Here is a 21,782-nt window from a genome sequence, read left to right as displayed (position 1 = left end):
ACATGCAAACATATTCCCCATACTAGTAAGACATTCCTTAGTACAAAAGCAGCAGCAACATTCCTCTTATCTAAGATAAATTTCACTCTGATAACATTTCATTTGTAACAAAAGTAAGGGTCTGTCTAGGCATTCAAAAGTGGTCAGCACACAACATTAGCTTCCTTGCACATAATCTGGCACCATCAATTTACAGGCTTTTTGTCCAGTAATTTAAAAAACTGCAAATATGAAACTTCTGAAAGCACAACCCTGTTACCGAAGCTCTGAGAGGCAAGTGAGAATACAATTAAAATCAGTTTAACCGTTTTCTAAGTCTAATCTAAAATGTTTTTTTCATCTGTCAAAACAGGTGAAAAAATGTTGTTGTAATAATTATTTTGGCCAAAAGAAGCTGAAGTGCACCACTACCCCATGTTTTAGCTCCAATTAAAATAAATTTCTAGCCAAAAGAAAGACATGACAGTAATGTAACATACCTTGCTAACAAACAATATATGTACCTTGTGTTTAGAGTTCATGGGGAAATTAAAACTCACCTGGAAGAAAACATGAATGCTTTTAGTCCTATTTAGAACATGGGGTAGTGGTGTACTTCAGACTCTGGTGGCCGAAATAAGTATTACTACAACAAACACTGGCAAAACATGTTTCCCTACCTGTTTCAGAGATGAAAAAATAGGAAGGATTGTCCTGGCAAAACATTTTTTTTTTCACCTGTTCTTAAGTCATAAACACACGAAAGAAAAAGATTTATCAGACAAAATGGATCATCATAATTGTTTTTCTTACTGCTTTGCCTCTCAGAGCTTCGGTACCCTGGACACAATTAGGTGAAAATTTTTTTGTCTCTTGGCATAGCGGGATTAGTAAAACTCAAAGTGATTGGTACAATAAGTCTCAAGCCAAAGTTGGTATCTGACCATTCTTGAACTGCTTTAGAGGTACATTTTAAAAATCTTTGTAAAGTCATGCACTGACAGGAAGTACTTAAAATATTAAATAATTTCAATGCTATAACCTAAATATAAATACAATTTCACTACATAAACATGAGCTGTAGATCCATGTTAAATCAAATTGTAAACAACATCATAAGTTACATTAGTAACGTTATCACATCACAAGATAAAGACAGCATGGCTTCCTGAAGAGATTAAAGTAAGTCCTTATTACTTCAGCTTCACTGTCTTTCTTCTCAGGTGGTGATTTTTGCTGACAGGAAGGGAGAAAAGAAAAAATCAAATGCAAACTTTATGGCTCTCATTGTAGTGCGTCTCCAGTCTCTCTCTATCTTCACCTGCCTGCCTCCAGTCAGCTGTGACGAAACACAGTCCAGACAGTGGATCGCCTTTAACTCGAAGGCTGGCGCCCTGGCTCCTAGGCGGCCCTCCAGCTTGGTGCTAAACTCCACCATATCACCGGGATTAAGGTTAAGCAGAACTTGCTTGAACTCATGGCTGGCAATTAGGACTATATCCCAGGCTGGGTCCTCTACACCTCCATCCCGTAACATCCCTATTGTCACCTCAAAGAAGTGGCTGTCAAAGCGTTTGATATGGCAGGTGTTTTTGGCCAGAGCCTTAATCTGACACAACTCTTCCTCTTCTTGCATTTGGAGAATTATGGGCAGTGAAAGGGTAGCCGATGCAGAACCAGCTGCCAAATTGGCAGCTGTTTGGTTTGCGACTGTAGTATTCTTTGGCTCACATTTGGGATACGTCTCTCCATACAGGCAGCGCAGCCAGTCTCCCATGAAAACCGGCAACATGTTAATGACCGACTGTGCCCCGTTTTCTGTTTCGGCCACACGGACATGCTTGAAACGCCCAGCCCAGGTGATTCTGTGTCCATGCAGGTGGCTGCAGAAGAGCTGTGTCTGGGCCATGCCTTTAGTTTCCCAGGCAGGGGGCCCGCACGCCTGGCTGTACTGTCTCCAAGTCAGGGTGGAATTGTACACTTTCTGTCCTTCTGCATGGTACACATAGATAGAGAAGAATAGGATCACCATGGAGATGCAGAGTAAGATGAGTTTGACTGGGCCGCGGTGGGTCAGTGAGCGGAAGACATCCAGAATAGACATGCTGAACCGCGTCCACAGCCGCAGGGTGACGGGGATCGCACAAACTACCAGGGTCACAATCACCTTTGTCAGTTCCAGCTCGAGGAACCACTTAAAGAGCTGGATCATGAGCATGGTGGCAAGGCCAAAAGCCAGAACAGGCAGAGCAAACAGGAAGAGAAAGTAGGCCACACAGGTGCGCATTAGACCCACAGCAGAGGAACTCTGCAGGAGCACCACAGAGAACTCACACCACATGAAGCACACAAGGTATGGAACCAGAAAGCAGTACGTTCCTGTGAAACCACGCACCCTGGCCATGCTGAAGGTGAAAGAAAGAACAGGAAATAAAATAAATGCATATATATTACAATTTTATATTTAATGCGTGTTAAACAACACATCCAATAGCCCAAATGCTCATGCTCACCTGAAGAACAGATAGAACAGATAAACATAAAGCAGACAGGGAAGACTGAGTTTCAGCACCACTGACTCCCACAGTGGCAGTGTGGCAAAGGTGTGCCCCAGGAAACGAATCACTGTCATGTTCTTTGGCAGCAACTGGGTCAGGCAACACAGAGATGATGCAACCTGGATTTAAAAAAAAAAAAAAAACATACATAAACTAGTTTTTTTGCTAAACTTTAAGAGATCTGTTTTAATTGTAATTTATGTCTGTCAGATTAAAAAGCATTAAAAAGGACCACATTTCTGCATGTTTTAGCTCATCCTATACAGATCATGTAACATTCCTGTCAAACATTTCTACAAACCTGTTTTATGCGGTGTACGATTGTAGTTGTGATAGTAATAAAGTTATACTCTGTGAGTTGTAGTTAATAGGCTACAACGTGCAGAACTGTGATTCATTTAATCACATATGTTATGCCAGTGTTGCTGACCTCTATGACCATTGCTCGGCGTGCATATGTTGCAGCGATGGGGCTGAGGCTCTTGTAGCTGATAGCAGTAAAGAAGATAGCCACAGTGGAGAGCTCAGAACAGGGGATCCAGTTCTTGTCAGCTACAGGAAAGGAGAAAATGACAAAGAAAACAGACAGGATAAAATAGAGATAAGGTTCTAGGTTGTTCCAGCCAAAGTTGGTCTCTGCCTGCTCCACATCCAGGTCAGGTTCTATATGTATCAGCAGAGATGTCAGGGCTCTGAAGTTCTCCCAAGTCTGTGAAAAAAAGGAAAACAAAGATGTTAGTTCAAAGAAAGAAACATATACATTTTTTTGAACATCCAGAAATCATTACCACCATCACTGCCAGTTGTGAGACATCAATGTAATTACTGTAAGTCACAAGATGAGCTTTTTCTGGCCTCTCCACTGCATTTCATGTTATTCCAACAGGTCAGATTTAATGTCAAATGTGTATGATTTATGACAATAAGGAAAATGACAGCATTACTTGACTATATGAGTTTCCCACTGGCATAGTTTGTGAAAAGAGGGAATGACACGTGCAAAACTTCCAACATGTTCATCCACATCAGTAAAGTGAAAAACAAAAATGAATGCAAATACATCAACATCTTGACAGAACAAAGAAACACGTAGCAACATCATTTTTGCATTGAAAAGCAACGGGGCTAAATTGCCAACTACAATCACCTTGCTGCTCTGGAGAACACGCAGTGTGCAGATGATCATGGAGATGAAGGAGAGGTAGAAGACAAGCAAGGGGATGGCGAAAGCAAACAAGTCAACGGTCAGGTTGCTGATGATGAAAAAGAAAATAAGAGCGTTGACGTGTTGCGTGGGGATGACTGTGCTCAGCCATTGAACACCGGCCCTTGACGCCCAGTCCACCAGGTGCTCTTTCATCTCAACAATACCGTGCAGCGGGTACTGCAGGATCTGAAGTCAAGAGAGACAGATATAAAGAGAGACCTGAGAAATGTACAACATGCAAAAACCAGGAAAGACAACTGAACAATCAAGAGTAAAAACATCCACAACAAAAGATATTTCACAGATATTTAATATAGAATAACTCAAGGAAAATAAAATGAAATGTATTGCTAGACATCATTACCATTAACCGTGATTTCATGTCCATGGCTTTTTTTATGGCCCCATTCTGTCTAGTGTCCAGCATCATCCCCCTTCGGCCAAAGCTCCAAGAACGTTTAAATGCCTTCTTGTGTCCTGATGGGACCAGCTCAGCCTTTTGTTAAAACACAATTGGGTCCACATACAAAAATACACACATGGAAAATGACATCTGTGTCCTTATGATGAAATATTATTTCTATTTTTCCTGATTGGGTCTTTTACCTCCCCACTTCTGTTGTCAGCCATAGAGCTTTTAGTCTTGACTGTGACCTGGCTGCCAGTATGGGGCGCAGAGGGGACAATACCTTGTGCATACTTTTTAGTCATCTCAACAAAGTCATCCAGGTCCACTAACTGTGTGGCTGAGAGGACACAAAGAAAGCAGTTATAGATAGAAGAAGTCACATTATATTCTCTTTTTTGTCTCTGACAGAGAGAGCTCTGTCTGCATACTTACACTCATTGCTGACCATGCTCTCCAATACTTTCTGGGTCTGGCCTGAGGTTGGGCCAGGAATCCTGCTTGCAGTGCTCCCTGCTGGTGAGGAATAACAACAACACAAGTGAGCTACAAACACTCCCCTGAATGTTATGTGATATTCTTCACCATGACAGCTGCAAATAATTAAATGACAAAGGGGAATATACGATATATTTAACATCAATGGCAGCTTTAGTTATAACAGCATGCTACAGCATTCTGGGCAGTCTGTAGTACATAAGGCTGGATTGTTGTTGATATGGTTTTGATGGAGTCTTTGTCCACATGGCTGTGATTATGTGTGTGCATCCTACCTGGCACTGCATTGACCTGGCTGACATTTTCCAGCATCTCAGCCACAGCCACCTTCTTCTTCCTCTCTGGGTTGAGTTTCCAGTACATCATCATGGCTGCTTTACGAACTGCCAGCTCAAACTTACTCTCTGTCGACAACTTACGCATGTCGGCCTCATTCTCTGGGGTGATTCCTAGTAGAGGGCGACAGACAAGGAAAAGTTACGGAACAATAAACACAAATACACAAATACAGTGCATTGTATTCTGTAGCATTAACCTTTTTTCTGCATCCAACAGCGCTGCAGTGCTCTCGCTGCACCTTTTCTTCCCTGTTTAGCTGCTTTAATCAGCCAGTTAACAGCCAAACGATTATTTAGCTCTGTGTCCTTCTCTTCAGCAAGAATCAAGTAGTGCTGACCCAGCTGAAACACGGAAGAGAGGAGTTTAACTCAGCAAGTGTGGGCTTGGTCTAACTAAGTGCAATCAGACAAGTGCAATCAGACAATTTCCCTCATTAGTTTGGATAATCCTCAAGGCACACTGGTTTTATAGGGACTATTTCTTTGGTAAAAAAAAAAAAAGTAGTTCCAATGAAAACAGTCCACAGTGAAGTTCATGGAACCACATGAATTACAGATGACTACAAAACCTATAATTCCCTCTCCCTGTGGTCATCAGTGTCAGGGTTAGCCTTTTCTTACACTCTATAGGGGTAGCGCAGGCCCCAGAGGCATATCAAGTGACTGTGTTCTAATCTTAACTGTTATTTCTTAACTTTCTACTCTCCTAGTTATCATTACATGTGTCTGTTTATAGCGGGGTGAGATGTGTCTTCATTTGAAATAACATGAATATATTCCTGCCTCTGTCTATGTAAGATAGCATTCTATAATAATACTATAATCTCATAAACCTGCTTTCTTAGCATGCATTTAAATCGATGGTGTTGTCAAACTACACTTATACAGCAACAGTAAACACTTATTCCCTGTGAAGGTGTACAACGTTATGGTATATGACACATTATTGCAGCGTCTGATCCATTCTAATCCAACCACTATCCTGATGTGGTCACATGTTTTGACACGTTCACTGACACACAGGACTGTGGTTATTTAGATGCTTGGTATTTGCAAATACATGACATACAGCATGGGGAAGGTAAAGCCACATAAGGAGCCACTCAGGAATTTACCCTTTCAGGCTGGTGGGTCTTAAATGTAAAGTCTTGGCTCATATTCCACCTCTAGCCCCCCTTTTCTCTTCTACCAGAACCTCTTTTAACATTTGTACTTCTTGGTAGAGTTTGAGGAGTAAAAAGAGTGGGACTATTTCATTAATATTTGTACAAATTCAGTGCAGTGCTGCAATACACTGCAATAGTGTTCATAATGATTTGTATGTGTGACAGCATTTTGGTGTATCATATTGAAAGCCTGGGATCATTTTCCAAATAGCCAAAAATAGACACATGCTCACAACCAGACTGAGTCAACCAGCAGGACGGAAAACAATGCCAAGTACCAGTCTGTGTGCATGTGCTTTAACTCACCCGGGTCTGGGCTCTGGCATCACCAGCTTTGGCCTTCTCCTCTATTTGCTCCAAGGACAAATCTTCCTCTGGTTCTTCATCTGGAGGAGATGAGAGGAGATCTTGATCAATGAAAAACTACTTTCTGAAACAATGGATTAAAAAATACCCTCACATCCAAACTTGTATAGTGGTATGACTGTATTTAATAAGCAATGTGACTGATTTTTACACATACTGTGTTCACAGCCTGCTATTAACAAATCCCAACTGACATATAGCTTGTAATATGAGAATAACAAGAAGTCAGAGGTGAAGTAGATGTGAGAGTCTGTGCATCTGTCTGTATATGCATATAGTCTGTGACAAGATCCCAGAGCTCCTTCAACACCATGCCCAGATACTATGTCACACCATTACTTGTCAATTGCATTGAGTTTCATAACTGTTACTGTCTCTCCAGTGTCCTTTAAGCAAAGGAGTTCAGCGTCTTCGCCTGTAGCCCTATTTCAAATGTCACAGCAAAATATCTTACTGGTGCAACCAGTTTGTTGGTTTCACTTCCAGCAGCTCTGACATATGATGACAGTGAAACATCACAAATAATTAATACTATCAGTTTCAAATAAACCACTGGGTGCCAAGAATTGGTTCATATATTGCTGACAAAAGGTTGCTATGTAACAACAGAGCTTACAGTAAGCATGTTCAGATTCAACATAACAAAAAGGCTAGCCATGCTAACGGCTCTGTGAGACTTTACTTAGGCATTGCAGTGCTTGGAGCTGAATGCTAATGTCAGCGTGCTAACATGCTCACAAAGACAATGCTAACATTCTGCTTAGCAGGTATAATGTTGACGATGTCCACCATCTTAGTTTAGCATCTTAGCATGCTAACATTTGCTAATTAATTATAGAAATGTTCAGATACCAGTATTGATATCGGCTCTGATACTGCCTAAAATGCTGGTATCGGGAAGTACTGGAGTTTATGCACCGATCCGATACCACGCAATAAAGCCCTAAAGAAAATCTACGTTAAAGTAGTTTATTTTATATTCTTTTTCCGTTATAACTGACTGTCAAACTGGATAATAAAAGAAAGTTCTGGGGCATTCATTTTTTGTGTTTGTTCATGTTTCACAAAGAGTTTAACCTCAGCCAGACAGACAACAAAGATAGAAATCATATCACATCCATACAGGGATAGTAGTATACAGCAGACACACTGGTATCGGATCGGTACTCGGTATCGGCCGATACGCAAGTTCAGGTATCGGAATCGGTATCGGGAAGCAAAAAATGGTATCGGGCCATCTCTAATTAATTAACACTGAACATACATCTGAGCCTGAATACTATTAGTTTTACAGATAGGCCTATTTAGTCAATAAACCAAAGTACTGGACAAATAAAAGTTTTGACCTGGTGATGTCACTAACTGAAAAGTTGGGTCATCAAAAGGATCACTAAGTTTTAACAATTCATCCTGAGGGGGACATGAATGTGCACCAAATTCCATGGCATGGAATTTACTCAAAACCACAAATGTAAACTTCATGGCAGTACCAGATGAAAAGTCAGGGATCACCAAAATCATTAGGATTCGTTATCTGGGCTCTAGGCACTACGAATGTATGTACAAAATGGCATGGCAGTCCATCTCATGGTTGTTGAGATATTAGGACCAAAAGTGGTGACTGACCGACCATCAGGCCGACATTGCCATCCCATAGAGCCTTGATGTTATTATGACAAAAAAAGTTCACCAATGTGTGTGTTGAATGCACGGCAAAAGGGAAGGCAAGTCACTGCAAAACTATTTGCCTGCATGTTCACACACATACAGTGAAGAGGAGAAAGCAATGCATAAGTGAAGGCCTTGCTCTTCTTTTCTGCAGTATTTCAAGTAGGGATTCAAATGTCAAATGTTGAATTAAATTGAACCGTTGGAAAATAATAATTTTATTTAACTTTATGTAGTGTATTACTTTAATTTCTGTTTTTGTATGAAACGTTTTCTGCAGAGATGCAGCCCAAGATGCTTCACAAAATGATTAAAACAAGAAAACAATTATCTGAAGTAATTCTGGCCAAGAGAGATGCATATCCAAGGGCAGAATTTCCCTGCTACACATGGAAATACATGTATAAACATAGCACAAGGCTTATCAGCACAACACAGCAATGCGTCTGGGGTCTGAGACTTCTGCACTCAGGGCTATTTTAAACTCACAATGTGTCATTTAATCCCAAACTCAAAACAAAGGCATCCTTACCATTCTCTTCATCATTGGGATCCTCCTCAGCTTTCCTAAGTCTTTCCTGTATTATCACCCGCTTGGCCATGGAGGCAAAGGTGCGTTTCATGGGAACGCTGGAAGAAGTTGTAGGAGCCACAGTAGAAGCAGAGATGGAAGAAGTAGTAGGGGAATCTGTTGGAGTGTTACAGGCCAAGCAATCTGATGTAAAGGAGGCAGATTTGACCTTGGGCAATGATGACATTTTGGGGATTTGAGGGGTAGAGCAGTTAGGAGAAGTAAAAAGGGGTGTTTTGTTTGGAGGAGGAGAGGAGGGTTCAGTGGATGTGGGTTTACTGGGCGCAGCAGGACTTAAGGGCTTTGACCCCTCTACAGAAGGAGGGGTATCCATCAATTTAGAGATTGTGTGAGCAGATGTTTGAGAAGAATTAGATAATTTTCTTGGTTCTGTAGTGGTCTCTGTTGACGTTGGAGATTTGGCGGGGTGAGAAGGAGCAGAGATTAGTGAAGGAGGATTCTGTTTGGTGGATGGAAGAGAGGGTCCCTCCACGGCAGGGAATGACCCCTGGGTGTTCACAGCTTTTGGAGATGTCGAGAAATCCTTCTCCATATTTACTGGAATAAAAAGGGTGTGCATAATGTATAATAATCCATACACTGCAGCAAAAATAATCGAGGTAATGTCTAAAATGAATACACAGCTGGGGGGTTGACTCTGTAAACTCCCTGATCCAGAGGATCCCACCCTCTGGATATTTTGCAGCTAAAATATGACACCTTCCCTTTGAAGAGTTTTGACATGGATACGAACATCAGGGAAACCCTGTTCTACGCAGTGTGAATCAACATTGTGAAGAAGAAACAAAGTGGCAAATTAAAGCAGAAACATTCTGTTAACCTGATATTTAAACTTTGAAAGGAAAATATAGAGAGTTTCATCGGTTTTTCACATGCGTCACACGCGGACACTAAATGTGCAAGTAGCTATACTATAACTCTGAACTTCATGTCAAGTAAATTCTCAACTATAAACCAATACAGCACTGGCTAAAACAAAAGAAAAAAACCTTACTTGGTAACTAAATGAGCAGATTTCTTCAGGATAAAAAGTAAATTGTCCTCCTCAATTCAAAAGTTGTGTTTGTAGTCCATGCTGAGCTGCATGCACTCCACACTGCGACACACACTGACCGTGGCCAAACTCTCAAGTGTCAGGTCTATAACAACACCACAACTTTAAGGTCTGTCCTCTTGAAATATACTCGCCCCTGATAGGGAGAAATATATGCCCGTCAAACGGCCAACGTATCGGATTGGTTATAGGCGTTTTATTGCTTCGTAAACTTGTGAGGAACATTTTTACTTATATATATATCGTCTTTTCTAACATTTTCTTGAATTAATTACCCGTATCTCTTTTTGTATTTTTGAAGCTTGAGAGTAGTGGGTGACTGATGTTTAATATGGCTGCATGTGCCGTTATTTCCACTGGCTATTTAAGTAGATTATGGGGTTCCAGTCAAAAGCTATATGTAGGGCTACTCGTAATCGAGTCTGACTCTCTTCCATATGGCACCAATCGACAATAAGAGTGACCACGCGATGCCAACTAGCGGTCTAACAATAAGGTTGCAATTTATAATAAGGGTACACTGGATGATTGACTATTAAGGAATTCTTATAAGTCACTCTAAAGCTGTTTATTTATTTATTCATTTTTTATTATTATTATCGTGCAGCAACGTGTAGATGTGTGCATCTGGTCACCAGTTTGATAAAACAGCTTGATAATTCAGTGAGAACAGATACTGCTCTTCAAACCCATCGTTCTTAAATGCCATTTTTTAATTGGCGTTTTTTAATTACATTGCATCATTAAACATCAATTAATAACATAAACACCATAGTGAGATGGTCATTTCTTAATGGCGAGCAATATGAATTTGGGATATATCTTGCTAATCAATTCATGCATTTTACCATTATAAGTCATGCATTAGTTATTTATTACTTAACCATATTCTTTGTACCTTTATCTTTACATAACTGTTACCCAATAAACAACTATTATCATATAATGTGCTATATAGGTTAAATGCTCCCAGACACGGATACATATAGCTTATTCTACGTATAGTGCCACAACTGTTTATGCATGAGCACTGTGACGAATTCCAATAGGCTACGTGTGTTGTGCTGTGTTTCATATTTGGTGCATTGTTCCTCTGGGCGCTGTCCACCTGCGTGAGTACTGAAAAGACAACTCCCTGCTTCTCTCTCTCTCTCTTTCTCTCTATCTCTCTCTCTCTCCTTCTCACTCTCTTTCGCCCTTTCCCAGAATCCCTATGGGCTGTGCAAAGGACAGTCTGTTGCTGCCTGGAACAAGACTGTCTGCTCACATCAGCAAACATTCCATGAGCATACAGGTCGCTAGTTTCGGCCCAGTGGAGATAAAAGCACCTGCTGTTGTCTGGAAGCCTTATACCTTGCTAATGTCTAGCAAGTTGCAATAGACCAGCCCCCCTTGTGGCATGGTTAATTCTGAGAGCATAGCTATAGACCATTTAACAATCTGTCTCTCCCTCCAGATGTGGGTTAAAGGATGACACATGCTGGTTTAATCCGCTGATGGTGTGACCTGCTCACGCACAGCCCCCACACATTATAAGGAAAGAGAGAGGGATGGTAGAAAGATTTGCTTTCCTTATATTTAGCCTAGTTGTCTGTATGATTGCACGTGGTCACGGCTCTTGCAGATGCTTCACATTAAAACTAGTTCACTCTGACACACCACCACTCCCTAATATGGAGCACTGCATCATTTCACTTGTAATACACGTGTGTTTGTGTGTATGCGTGTGCGCGCGTGCGTGCGTGTGAGTGTGAGTGTGTGTGTGTGTGTGTGTGTGTGTGTGTGTGTGTGTGTGTGTGTGTGCATTTATGTAGCCCGGACAGAGCTGATTTTCACAGTTTACAGCATCAGAGCGCGCTTGAGGGGCGGGGCTGTCCGTGACCCGGTTAGACGTAAAACAGTCGAGGCTCCTGTCATCGTTTCAGATTGGGGGGACTCTCCGTCTGTCGTGGAAGCCACAATGTCTGACTGCAGAAGACAGTGGAACCGGGAAGATGAGCTACCGGTCTACTTGGCGGGGCCGATCAACACCGGGCCGAACCAGAAGAAATCCTACGGGATGTTCAGCTCCGTGGAGGGGGCGTTTGAAAGCAAGACCATAGACTTCGATAACTACGCGGTGGGGAGGAAAGGGAGCCGCACCCCGAGAAGCGGGAGCCGGGAGAGGGTCTTGGACGCTGGTGACCCCATGGGCAAGACGTCCAGCGAGGCCCGGGAGGGGTCACTGACCAACTCAACCGGGGAGACAGACGATGCACACCCCGGTGTTGAGGTCAGATATTCATCCGGTAAAGAAAGCCCAAATGGGGAGGTAGGAGTCAGGATTTAGCTCCTTGGCTTTTTCTCTCTGTGTCTGGCTTTTTGGTTGACATTCTGATCGTTGTCATGTTCATGATATATGATTTACACATTAAGCAGTGACAAAAACGCCCATAGACTACAGCTGGTAGAAACACTTTGAGTAGGTTATTTTTGGAACAAATGCCTAAATCTGCATAAATGATGAAGTTTTGTGCTGCATTGCAGTTTGGCCATTTTGTTTGCCATTTTCTGTTGTGACTACGGCTACGTATCTAATAAAAAATATCCCCAAAAATGCAAATGCGCATCGACCCAATTACCCTCATTTTAGTCTGTGGTGCTGAATTGGACAGCGCCAGACAGCAACCCTCGCTGTACTGTTTTTGTGCTCTCACGTGAGCTGTTTGTGTGAGCCACCGGGCAGACGCTCGCTTTTCGCACACGCGCACGCAAAGGATAGTCACCTGTCTTGTCACGGTTCGCGTTCCGCACGTCCCGAAGCAGTCGTACGGCGCCGGATTCATCGCTGTCTCTCTCACACACGGAAACAATAACTAACACACAGCAGGGGAGACAAAGGGGCGCAGAGAGCAGCGCAGGGCGCTGGATTAATAACAACCCGCGTCTGAGTTGACTGTCAGGGGGCAGAGTGACGGGAAGAGCATGTCTGGGACCGGTTACCAGGGAAAGAACAGCATCTCCCATCTGACGGTAAGAGACCTGGCCTGGTCAGCGGCATTGCCCCGAGAAGCTCTCCGCTTGTATGCAAATCCCTGCTGCCAATGCCGTCAGAGAAGGGATTACATTCTTAGTGAGCTGGCAAAGAGCAGAAGGCCCTTCTACAGTTTCTCTTAAGTATAAAAGCAAACCCAAGACAGAGAGGTGACAATTCTCAATGTCTGTGTCAAATCGAGCGCCTATTCTCACTGAGGATTGGACAGTGTTGTATAATCTCGCCGCCTGTCAGAGGGATTCATTTGGTTGACGTGGCGGTCTAACCAGGACGCAGGAAACAATGGCTTGCATAAAACAACACAAAGGTGTGGGACTGGATTTGTGCAAAGATGCATCTTTTTTTCCAACTATATTATAACATCCGTTCTGCAGAAAGCCTCCTCTATCCTTCCAGAGTAGGCTATTATCAAATGCCAAATTAATCCAAAGACAACCAACAATTGATATAGCCTTGATAAGCATTACATTTCATGGTGGAGACAGAAAATAACACGAGGGCATTTACATTCGTTCTTTTGTAAGCATCTTCATTGGTTAAAAGTGCTGAGAATTTAGCTGGGCTGTCAGCCGCCATCATCTCAAACCATGCTGATCACTAGTTACCATGGAGACATAGCATCTTCCTAAAGCTGTTGCCATGCAGGCACCTTCCATGGTATTATGGGGTGTGGAAGCATGGTAATCTGAAAAAGGTGCTTATCTAACACTGTGCTTCTAAATACTACTGACTGCACTCATAATCTCATCCTACATAACATTAATACAAATAAGAGAGAGGCAAACAGCACAACTATTAGCTTTTGTGAGACCCCACCATGCATAGCACTTATGTGGCTATGGGTTTCTTTCCATGATCAACTGCAGTGTGTCATAATATTGCTATGAAGTCAAGGATTACATAACTGATTGTGCAATAGATCAAAATGTGAGGTTTGAATTCAACAGCTCCTGTACTGCTTACACTCTCCCTCCCTCTCTCCCTCTCCCCCCCACCTCTCTCTGTACTTCTTCCCTGCAGAGTGAAAGGCTGTTGATCAAAGGAGGGCGGGTGGTCAATGATGACCAGTCTCTCTATGCAGATGTTTACATTGAGGATGGGCTTATCAAGTGAGTATATAAGGAGCTAATTAAAGAGGCATACAAAGACTTGCAAATATTTTGCAGTCGATAATGATTTCACTCCCTTATTCCCCTTTTCATATCCTCATCCTCACCAACCCTTTTCATCTACAACCATGTATGCTCCCGCACAACATTTTTTCCTGTCACCCACCCTTTCACCCACCACTATGTCTAATGTATCCGATCCTTGGCAGGCAGGTGGGGGAGAATCTGGTTGTACCGGGGGGTATCAAGGTGATCGAGGCCAATGGTCGCATGGTGATACCAGGGGGGATAGATGTCAACACCTGCTTGATGAAGCATTACCTGGGCACACAGCCTGCTGATGATTTCCTCCAGGGCACCAAGGCTGCACTCGCTGGGGGCACCACTATGATCAGTGAGTGTGGATGTCTAGACTCACATATGCAGCCACAGTTCATACTGCCACCACATAATCATTCAGGTGTTGAAAAACAGTAGATGCACTCTTTCCATCTTAACCTTTGATCCCTCCCACATTTCAGTTGACCATGTGACGCCCGCGCCGGGGGAGAGTCTGCTGGAGGCGTTTGAGTGCTGGCAGGAGGCTGCAGATAAGAAAGCATGTTGCGATTACTCCCTGCATGTAGACATCCCCCAGTGGAATGAGATTGTTAAAGATGAGTTGGAGCTGCTGGTGCAAGAGAAAGGTACATCCATTTTTAGTTACTCCATAGTGTTTCAGAGCTGTGGTCATTGCTGTAATTCTGTTTCATGTTCATGCCTATTTTGGACCCATTTCATAAGAACAATAGGGATAGATTTGTAAACAATTTTGCCTAGTGTTGAATCCTCTTATAGCGAAGACACAGCGGTAATCCATTGTTCTCTACGGTGCTGTCATGGTGGTAATATATAAATCCTTCTTGTAATCTGTTTTAAGTAAAAAATCACTTTTCTTTTGGGGCAGTTTCAAAATAAACCAGTTACTGAGCCAAGGCAGCTGCTTGGGAGTCCAGTTTCTTTCAAAAATAAAGATGAAAGTTGCAATTCTTGGCTCAGATGCTACACATAAACATGCTATCCATGCTTGGTACACCAGACAAGATTGTGGATTCATTTCTGTATTTTGCAACTTGAAGTTTGCCCTTCATTTTAACTTTATTGCATTTCATGATACATTATATGGGCTACACTTACACAATTTATCTTTGTAATCCTCGCTGCTGAGTTTCCCTTTATTACCTTCTTGTCATGAATACATTTATCGTTTCCAATGCTGTCAGGTATCAACTCCTTCCAAGTGTACATGGCTTATAAGGATGTGTACCAGATGTCAGACTCTCAGGTATGCTTCATAATCATTACTACGGCACTTCTGATTTACTGCTCTTTCCTTTCACTGTTAATCCCTTTGTTTTTATTTGGACTCATCTCTCCCTCAGCTGTATGAGGCGTTCTCCTTCCTAAAGCAGCTGGGTGCTGTGGTGTTAGTTCATGCTGAAAATGGAGACCTGATTGCTCAGGTAAGTGCTACATAACCTCCTTGTATCTTAGTGGCAACTGACTACTCATACCTCTTATAACAACACAACCTGTCAGTGTATTCAGCCTCCAGACACAACAGTTTACTGTGGTAAAAAAAATAACAATATATAATGGCTGAACTAATTCATGTCTAATCTTCTACCTTTAAAGTCTCTTGAAACCTGCAATGCAGTTGGGAGATGTTCTTCTTACATATTTCTCCAGTTCTCATAGAGAGAGGATTAATGCTGCTGCTGCAGCTGCTGAGTATGGCAGGTTTTTCCTAGGCTGCCATTGCTGTTGACCGTTATTATTCTAATGATGGTGATGTAATGGTGATAAAGATGGTGAGAGTGAAGGTGCTGATAATGCTCAGACAGCACTGATGAGTGAAGTGGTAGCCGTGGTCATGGAGATTAGGGGACAATTATAGAGGAAACCATGATGTATGTGTAGATGAATGAGGGTCATGAAGATAATGGGAGTGCTGATGAACAATTATGTTATGAGCAAACAATCAAAAAAATAATAATAAAAGAAAAACAGTATGGGGGTCGGGCGTCTGGTTTTCATCCCAATTTTGCGGTTCTCCAGACATCGCTGTCAGAAACACAAGTGCAGCCAGCAAAAGCTCCCCACAGTGCATTGGCATTCTAGGATTAAAATGCACACTTTATTTTCTTTGATAGCATGACAGACCATGATATTTAGATTTTTCAGCCATAAAATACCAGCAAAGGCACTAAAATGTGAGTATGTGGGTAAAACATGATTTGACAAGTACTGTATGTAATGCTGACAGTTATTGTAGTGGGTATGAATGAATAAATATTATAGTTAATACAATTATATAATTAAATTGATTTCATTTGTGTTTCAGGAACAGAGAAAAATCCTCGGAATGGGAATCACCGGACCTGAAGGCCATCCTCTGAGTCGTCCTGAAGAGGTGATATCATTTTTCATTTTCGTCTGCCCCATTATCCATCCATCCATCCATCCATCCATCCATCCATCCATCCATCCATCCAAAGGTTTTAATGTTTTCTTTCCATGCAGCTGGAGGCTGAGGCAGTGTTCCGTGCCATCACGCTTGGCAACCGTGTCAACTGTCCTGTGTACATCACCAAGGTGATGAGCAAGAGTGCAGCTGACACTATTGCCCAGGCCCGTAGGAAAGGTCAGCCTCTTTTTCTTTTCACTCCAAAAGTTTCAATCATTTAATATGTGATTCTACTTTAAACCCTTTTCCAGTGTTTATGAACCTCTTCTTTTCACATCCTCACCTACACTGTCCCTCTATCCTCCCATTCAGGTTCTGTAGTTTTTGGGGAGCCAATTACAGCTAGCCTGGTCACTGACGGCTCTCACTATTGGAGCAGAAACTGGGCCAAAGCAGCTGCTTATGTGACCTCTCCACCTTTGAGTCCTGACCCCACAACTCCAGACCACCTCAACACACTGCTGGCTTGGTACGTCTTAAAACCTTTTTTTATCAACGGATGAACATGTTGCAAACTAAGTAAACGAAGCAAAGTCTTTTAATGCAAGGCCCCAGTGTTTTACAATATGTGACGAAAATGCTCTGAGAAGCCTGACTAAATATGTAGCCTACAGTATATTTCATGAATACTGGCACATGTAAAAACTGCAGACTGAGGGCAGACAAAGTGTTTAATTTAGCTAAAATCCTCTGCAGAAAGTGAAATGCAAATCAGCAGGATGACACCAAAGGAGATTCCTGCAAGGATCACTGTTCGCCCTTAGATATTAGTTTGGTATTCATGCCACAAACAACTGCGTGTAAAAAAAACAAAAAACAAAACATTCATACAGAGAAAATGCGTTGATGTGTAAGCAGAAGAGGGGCAGAAGGAAAGGGTTGGGAGAGACTTAATAATGAATAAAAGACTGCATAATCATTTGCAAACCACTTAAACTGCATACACACACTTATACATGTATGCACTTACGTATAAAGTACAATAGTATATGTATACTATTATCAATGATTAAAGGCAAAATATGTTGATGTTCAGTTGTAATTCATGATTATCATAGAAAAGTGCCCCAGACCAAACCCACTTACGTTCTCACTTCACACACACACACACACACACACACACACACACACACACACACACACACACACACACACACACACACACACACACACACACATACTCAATGCACACAATAATCTGCTGTACATTTTTGACTGTCCCCGATTCCATAAATAGCACAGGGACTAGAATCCTTCATCATCTGTTGCCTTGGCTACCAACTTCCTCCTCCTCCTCCTCCTCCTCCTCCTCCTCCTCCTCCTCCTCCTCCTCCTCCTCCTCCTCCTCCTCCTCTTCCTGGTGGTGTGATACTGCTGTTGTCGTTGAGCTCCTGCTGAAGCAATAGGGTGTATTTTTAGGTTGTTCTTTTTCTGGAGATGCGAACAAAAGTAAAAAAAAAAAATGCTCCCCAACTCACTATCAAGAAGTAATGTAATTAACAAATTACTAAAAGGCCTCAGATGGCGCCCAGATAGCTCAGTTGGTAGAGCGGGTGGCCATATACAAAGGTTTCCTCCTCGATGCAGCGGACCCAGGTTTGACTCCGACCTGTGGCCCTTTGCTGCGTGTCATTCCCCATCTCTCTCCCCTTTCACTTCTTCAGCTGTCCTGTCATTAAAGGCATAAAATGCCCAATAAAATAGTCTTTAAAAAATAAAAGGCCTCATATGAGAAATCATTCTAATCATAGCTTTTTATCAGTCAAATTAAGGGGTAAAGGCAGTATATATGGTGTTGGCTTTTTGTTAATACATTCATCATGTGGTCTAGTTAAAGCTTTAAGGCCCAAATGCACTGAACGCGTCTGATGCGTGCATTTTGAAGTACACCTATTGTTTGCACTAAAAGCGTTTTGATGGGCGATAATACATTTGTGATGTGGTATAGTTAAAGCTTTAGGGACTGGGACTGCAGTTGTGTTGCATTATTCTGATTGGTTCAGCTGGCTGGTTTTTCTGCCCCAGGTCATTACATGACTTGTGCTTTAACTCACATGCTCAATGAGGACACCTGATGGCTAAAAGTAGAAATGCCCGTCTTTATCTTCATCATGATTGCCTGAATTTGAATATTGTCTTGAACTGACCATCTGATCACAAAGATTGAGCTGCTTTCCATAGTTCAAGTCATTCAACTTTGTTGTCAATTCTCTAATAGTATGTGCCAGACATACAGAGGAATCAAAAATACGTTTCTCTCCGACCCACGTACAAATGATATAGTACAAATATTATATATATATATAACATTTGACAGGTTGATCACTGCAGTGTGAAGGGTATGTGGATTATTTATATAATTTTGTTGCCTTGATTGAGTGGGGACCTCCAGGTGGTGGGCAGCGCTCACTGCGCTTACAGCACTTCCCAGAAAGCAATCGGTAAAGATGACTTCACCCTGATCCCAGAGGGAACCAACGGAGTGGAGGAGAGAATGGGTTTCGTCTGGGACAAGGCTGTGGTGAGAAATGAGGATGTGTATGTGTGTGTGTGTGTGTGTGTGTATGTGTGTATGTTTGTGTCTTCTGTGTAGCTGTGACATTGAGTTTTGTCCACCACTCTCTGTTTCTCAGGCCATGGGCAAAATGGATGAAAACCAGTTTGTGGCAGTCACATCTACCAACGCTGCTAAAATCTTCAACTTGTACCCACGCAAAGGCAGGATAGCGGTGGGCTCTGACGCTGACATTGTCATCTGGGACCCATACAGCGTCAAAACCATCACTGCCAAACTCCAGCAGTCGGTGAGAGCAAAAGAAAATAGGAGGAGAGAGAAAGGAAAGATGGCAAATGAAAAGGGAGGATGAATAAATTGTTATAATACATGTACTTTTAATATGATACACAGTCAAGCCTGTCATTACTGTGAGTGGTATGATGCCATATTGCATAGTGGTAGTATTAGACTAACAAAATACATGCATTACATTAGTTACAAAACTGGTTTTGGCTCTTTTTTTGGACAATGACATTTAAAGTTCTACAATAGAAAGTATTTCCAGTTAAAGATTTTCACAGTTAGGACTGTGTTTTATTGGGACACTGTTGTTTTAATCCTTTAATTACCAAGAGCAAAATTAAATTCAACCTCTTTGTAGGTCTGGGTTCGCATCAGCAATCTCGGTGACAAATATTTGAAAACCTAGACAAATAAAACCAGAGCTATCTACATAGTCAGATGCCCCACGAGCTTAGTAAGGACATGTGTTCTCTTTTGTGCAATTCAGGTGAACCCAGCCTTTAAATTTCACAACGAAGTTATGCATTTAAACTAAGCCGAATGGCCTCTGAGGTGAAAATAGACCTTAAGCAATGCAGTACAGTGACAATATTAGACAGTGGTTAATGTATTCAGTCTGCTTTGCCATTCTCCAAGGCCCTAATCCAGACTGGTGCCGGCTTTAGGTCATAATCCCCCTTTACCCCTCACCCATTCTGTGCTACCATCTCTCTACCCATCCCCCTGCACTCCTCCTATATGCCCCGAGCCTCTCACTTATTCATCCCCGATTTTCTCAACTGCTGCATTTTACTGCATGTATTAAGCCTTCTGATACAATGCTTGCTGAAATGGCACAGTGGGCTGAGACAGTGTAGGGCATCTGTTCTGAATGGTGGGAGGGAAATGAAAGAGCTCTCCTTTATTCATCTGCTTAATTCACTTTTTCCACATTCTTTATCTTGAATGTTTTATCCCTCTCCACACAGGCTTCAGAATACAACATCTTTGAGGGTCTGGAGTGCCGTGGAGGTCCAGCGCTGGTGTTGAGTCAAGGTCGGGTGGTTTATGAGGAAGGCAAGCTGCAGGCCCAGCAGGGCACTGGCCGATTTATTCCCCGCAAGCACTTCCCAGACTACGCTTACCAGCGCGTTAAATTCAGGAACCAGGTACAGTAGACAGTTAATTTTAAATAATTTAAAAGTATTTTCCATTAAAAGATTAGATGGGCAACATCCAGTTCCTTAAAGTTGCAATCTTGCTTTTCTGCTTACTGTCTTCAAAATCCCTTTAATACATATTAAAAACACTGATAAATAATTGACAGTTTAATTTGGTTTGGTTTATTGGCAACGGTCTAATATATTTATAAAACACTTGGTCATGCATTGAATAATAAAGTCCTAGACTTATTTCCACTGTTGTCCCTGGTGTTTTCTTACAGTCAAACATTCATTGTCTGACATTAAGACATATTAGAAAATAGGAACTAACAAACTAGAAAACGGAATCATATGAACAATGGCTAACATTTCTTCAGGAATCAAACAAGGTAAAAAGTATTGACACCTCAATTAAGAAATTACATCATAAAAGCCTACAGACAACCGTCACTGTCATACTCTAATTTTTGTTTTGCATTGTTATGGCAAGAAAACTGAGGCAAGAATGTATCTTCACATTTGAAAACAATTGATTTTGCACAACTTTTTAAGTAAAATACACTGGTTTTAGTAAATATCTTCATATATTCATATCAATCTTTACAGTCAGATACATTCTAACATAATTTCCACATTAGCTGATTCCAGCAAAACAAATGAGCCAACTTGTTTTATATTATGGTGACTGGTGGGTAGATTGGCTTTGTGTTTGTGTCTCTGTGTTTTTTCTATCCAGGTGAACAGACAGCAGGGCGTTACTCGTGGGTTGTATGATGGCCCTGTGTATGATGTCGTTCCGACCCCCAAATATATAACTCCTGCTCCGTCAGCCAAAACTTCACCCATTTCTCACCAACCACCACCAATACGCAATCTTCACCAGTCCAACTTTAGCCTATCAGGTAACAGAAACAATTTATTTTATATTAGTTTTAAAATCCAATCCAGTGATTCCTTTGATTCTTTTTAATGTGTCAAATGAATCAATGTCCAGATGCATTTATGACCTTTTATGTATACTGAACAGGTTCTGAATTCAATAATTTCTAATATTTATGTAAATAAATCTAATATTTAAATTTTGTCTTCATTTCCCAGGGGCACAGCTTGATGACAACATCCCTCGTAGGTCTGGCCACCGTATTGTAGCACCCCCCGGTGGTCGCTCCAACATCACTAGCCTTGGTTGAACAACCTGACTATGTACAAAGTGTTGTTTTTTTGGGGTTTTACCTCCTGAGTGTGTGTGTATGACTACGAGTGTGAGCACACTGACATTAATCAAATTTGTATTTTTTTGCACAATGGTGACACACTCCTTTTAGACCATTATGATTTTTATCAGTTTGCCTTTAGTGC

The 21,782-nt window shown here is 41.8% G+C and overlaps 2 protein-coding genes across 4 annotated transcripts; one reads left to right on the top strand and one right to left on the bottom strand.

Moving 5' to 3' along the window:
- Positions 1–71: 71 nt before the first annotated feature.
- On the bottom strand, positions 72–9,896 carry wfs1a (Wolfram syndrome 1a (wolframin)). 2 transcript variants are annotated; one of them, XM_028564246.1, is made up of 12 exons: positions 9,773–9,896; positions 8,719–9,315; positions 6,459–6,538; positions 5,184–5,328; positions 4,924–5,097; positions 4,586–4,666; positions 4,351–4,490; positions 4,109–4,240; positions 3,685–3,930; positions 2,968–3,246; positions 2,493–2,656; positions 72–2,384 (listed from the first exon to the last, which is right to left on the bottom strand). In XM_028564246.1, the coding sequence occupies exons 2-12, from the start codon at positions 9,308–9,310 to the stop codon at positions 1,199–1,201; spliced, it is 3,219 nt and encodes a 1,072-aa protein (XP_028420047.1). In that variant the 5' UTR covers positions 9,311–9,315; positions 9,773–9,896; the 3' UTR covers positions 72–1,198. The 2 variants fall into 2 exon arrangements, with proteins under 2 accessions (XP_028420047.1, XP_028420056.1); XM_028564255.1 differs by having other exon boundaries at positions 4,586–4,663.
- Positions 9,897–11,792: 1,896 nt separating this feature from the next.
- crmp1 (collapsin response mediator protein 1) lies at positions 11,793–21,782 on the top strand. 2 transcript variants are annotated; one of them, XM_028600546.1, is made up of 14 exons: positions 11,793–12,104; positions 13,887–13,975; positions 14,185–14,369; positions 14,497–14,661; positions 15,238–15,299; positions 15,397–15,477; positions 16,359–16,427; positions 16,538–16,658; positions 16,794–16,950; positions 18,861–19,002; positions 19,115–19,285; positions 20,250–20,429; positions 21,160–21,325; positions 21,522–21,782. In XM_028600546.1, exons 1-14 carry the CDS (start codon positions 11,793–11,795, stop codon positions 21,611–21,613), a joined length of 1,992 nt encoding a protein of 663 aa, XP_028456347.1. In that variant the 3' UTR covers positions 21,614–21,782. The 2 variants fall into 2 exon arrangements, with proteins under 2 accessions (XP_028456347.1, XP_028456356.1); XM_028600555.1 differs by lacking the exon at positions 11,793–12,104 and adding an exon at positions 12,599–12,844.

This window comes from Perca flavescens, chromosome 2, assembly GCF_004354835.1.
Source record: "Perca flavescens isolate YP-PL-M2 chromosome 2, PFLA_1.0, whole genome shotgun sequence".
NCBI lineage: Eukaryota > Metazoa > Chordata > Actinopteri > Perciformes > Percidae > Perca > Perca flavescens.
Note: the sequence above shows the minus strand (reverse complement) of the source record. Positions and strands in the feature narration are given on the sequence as shown.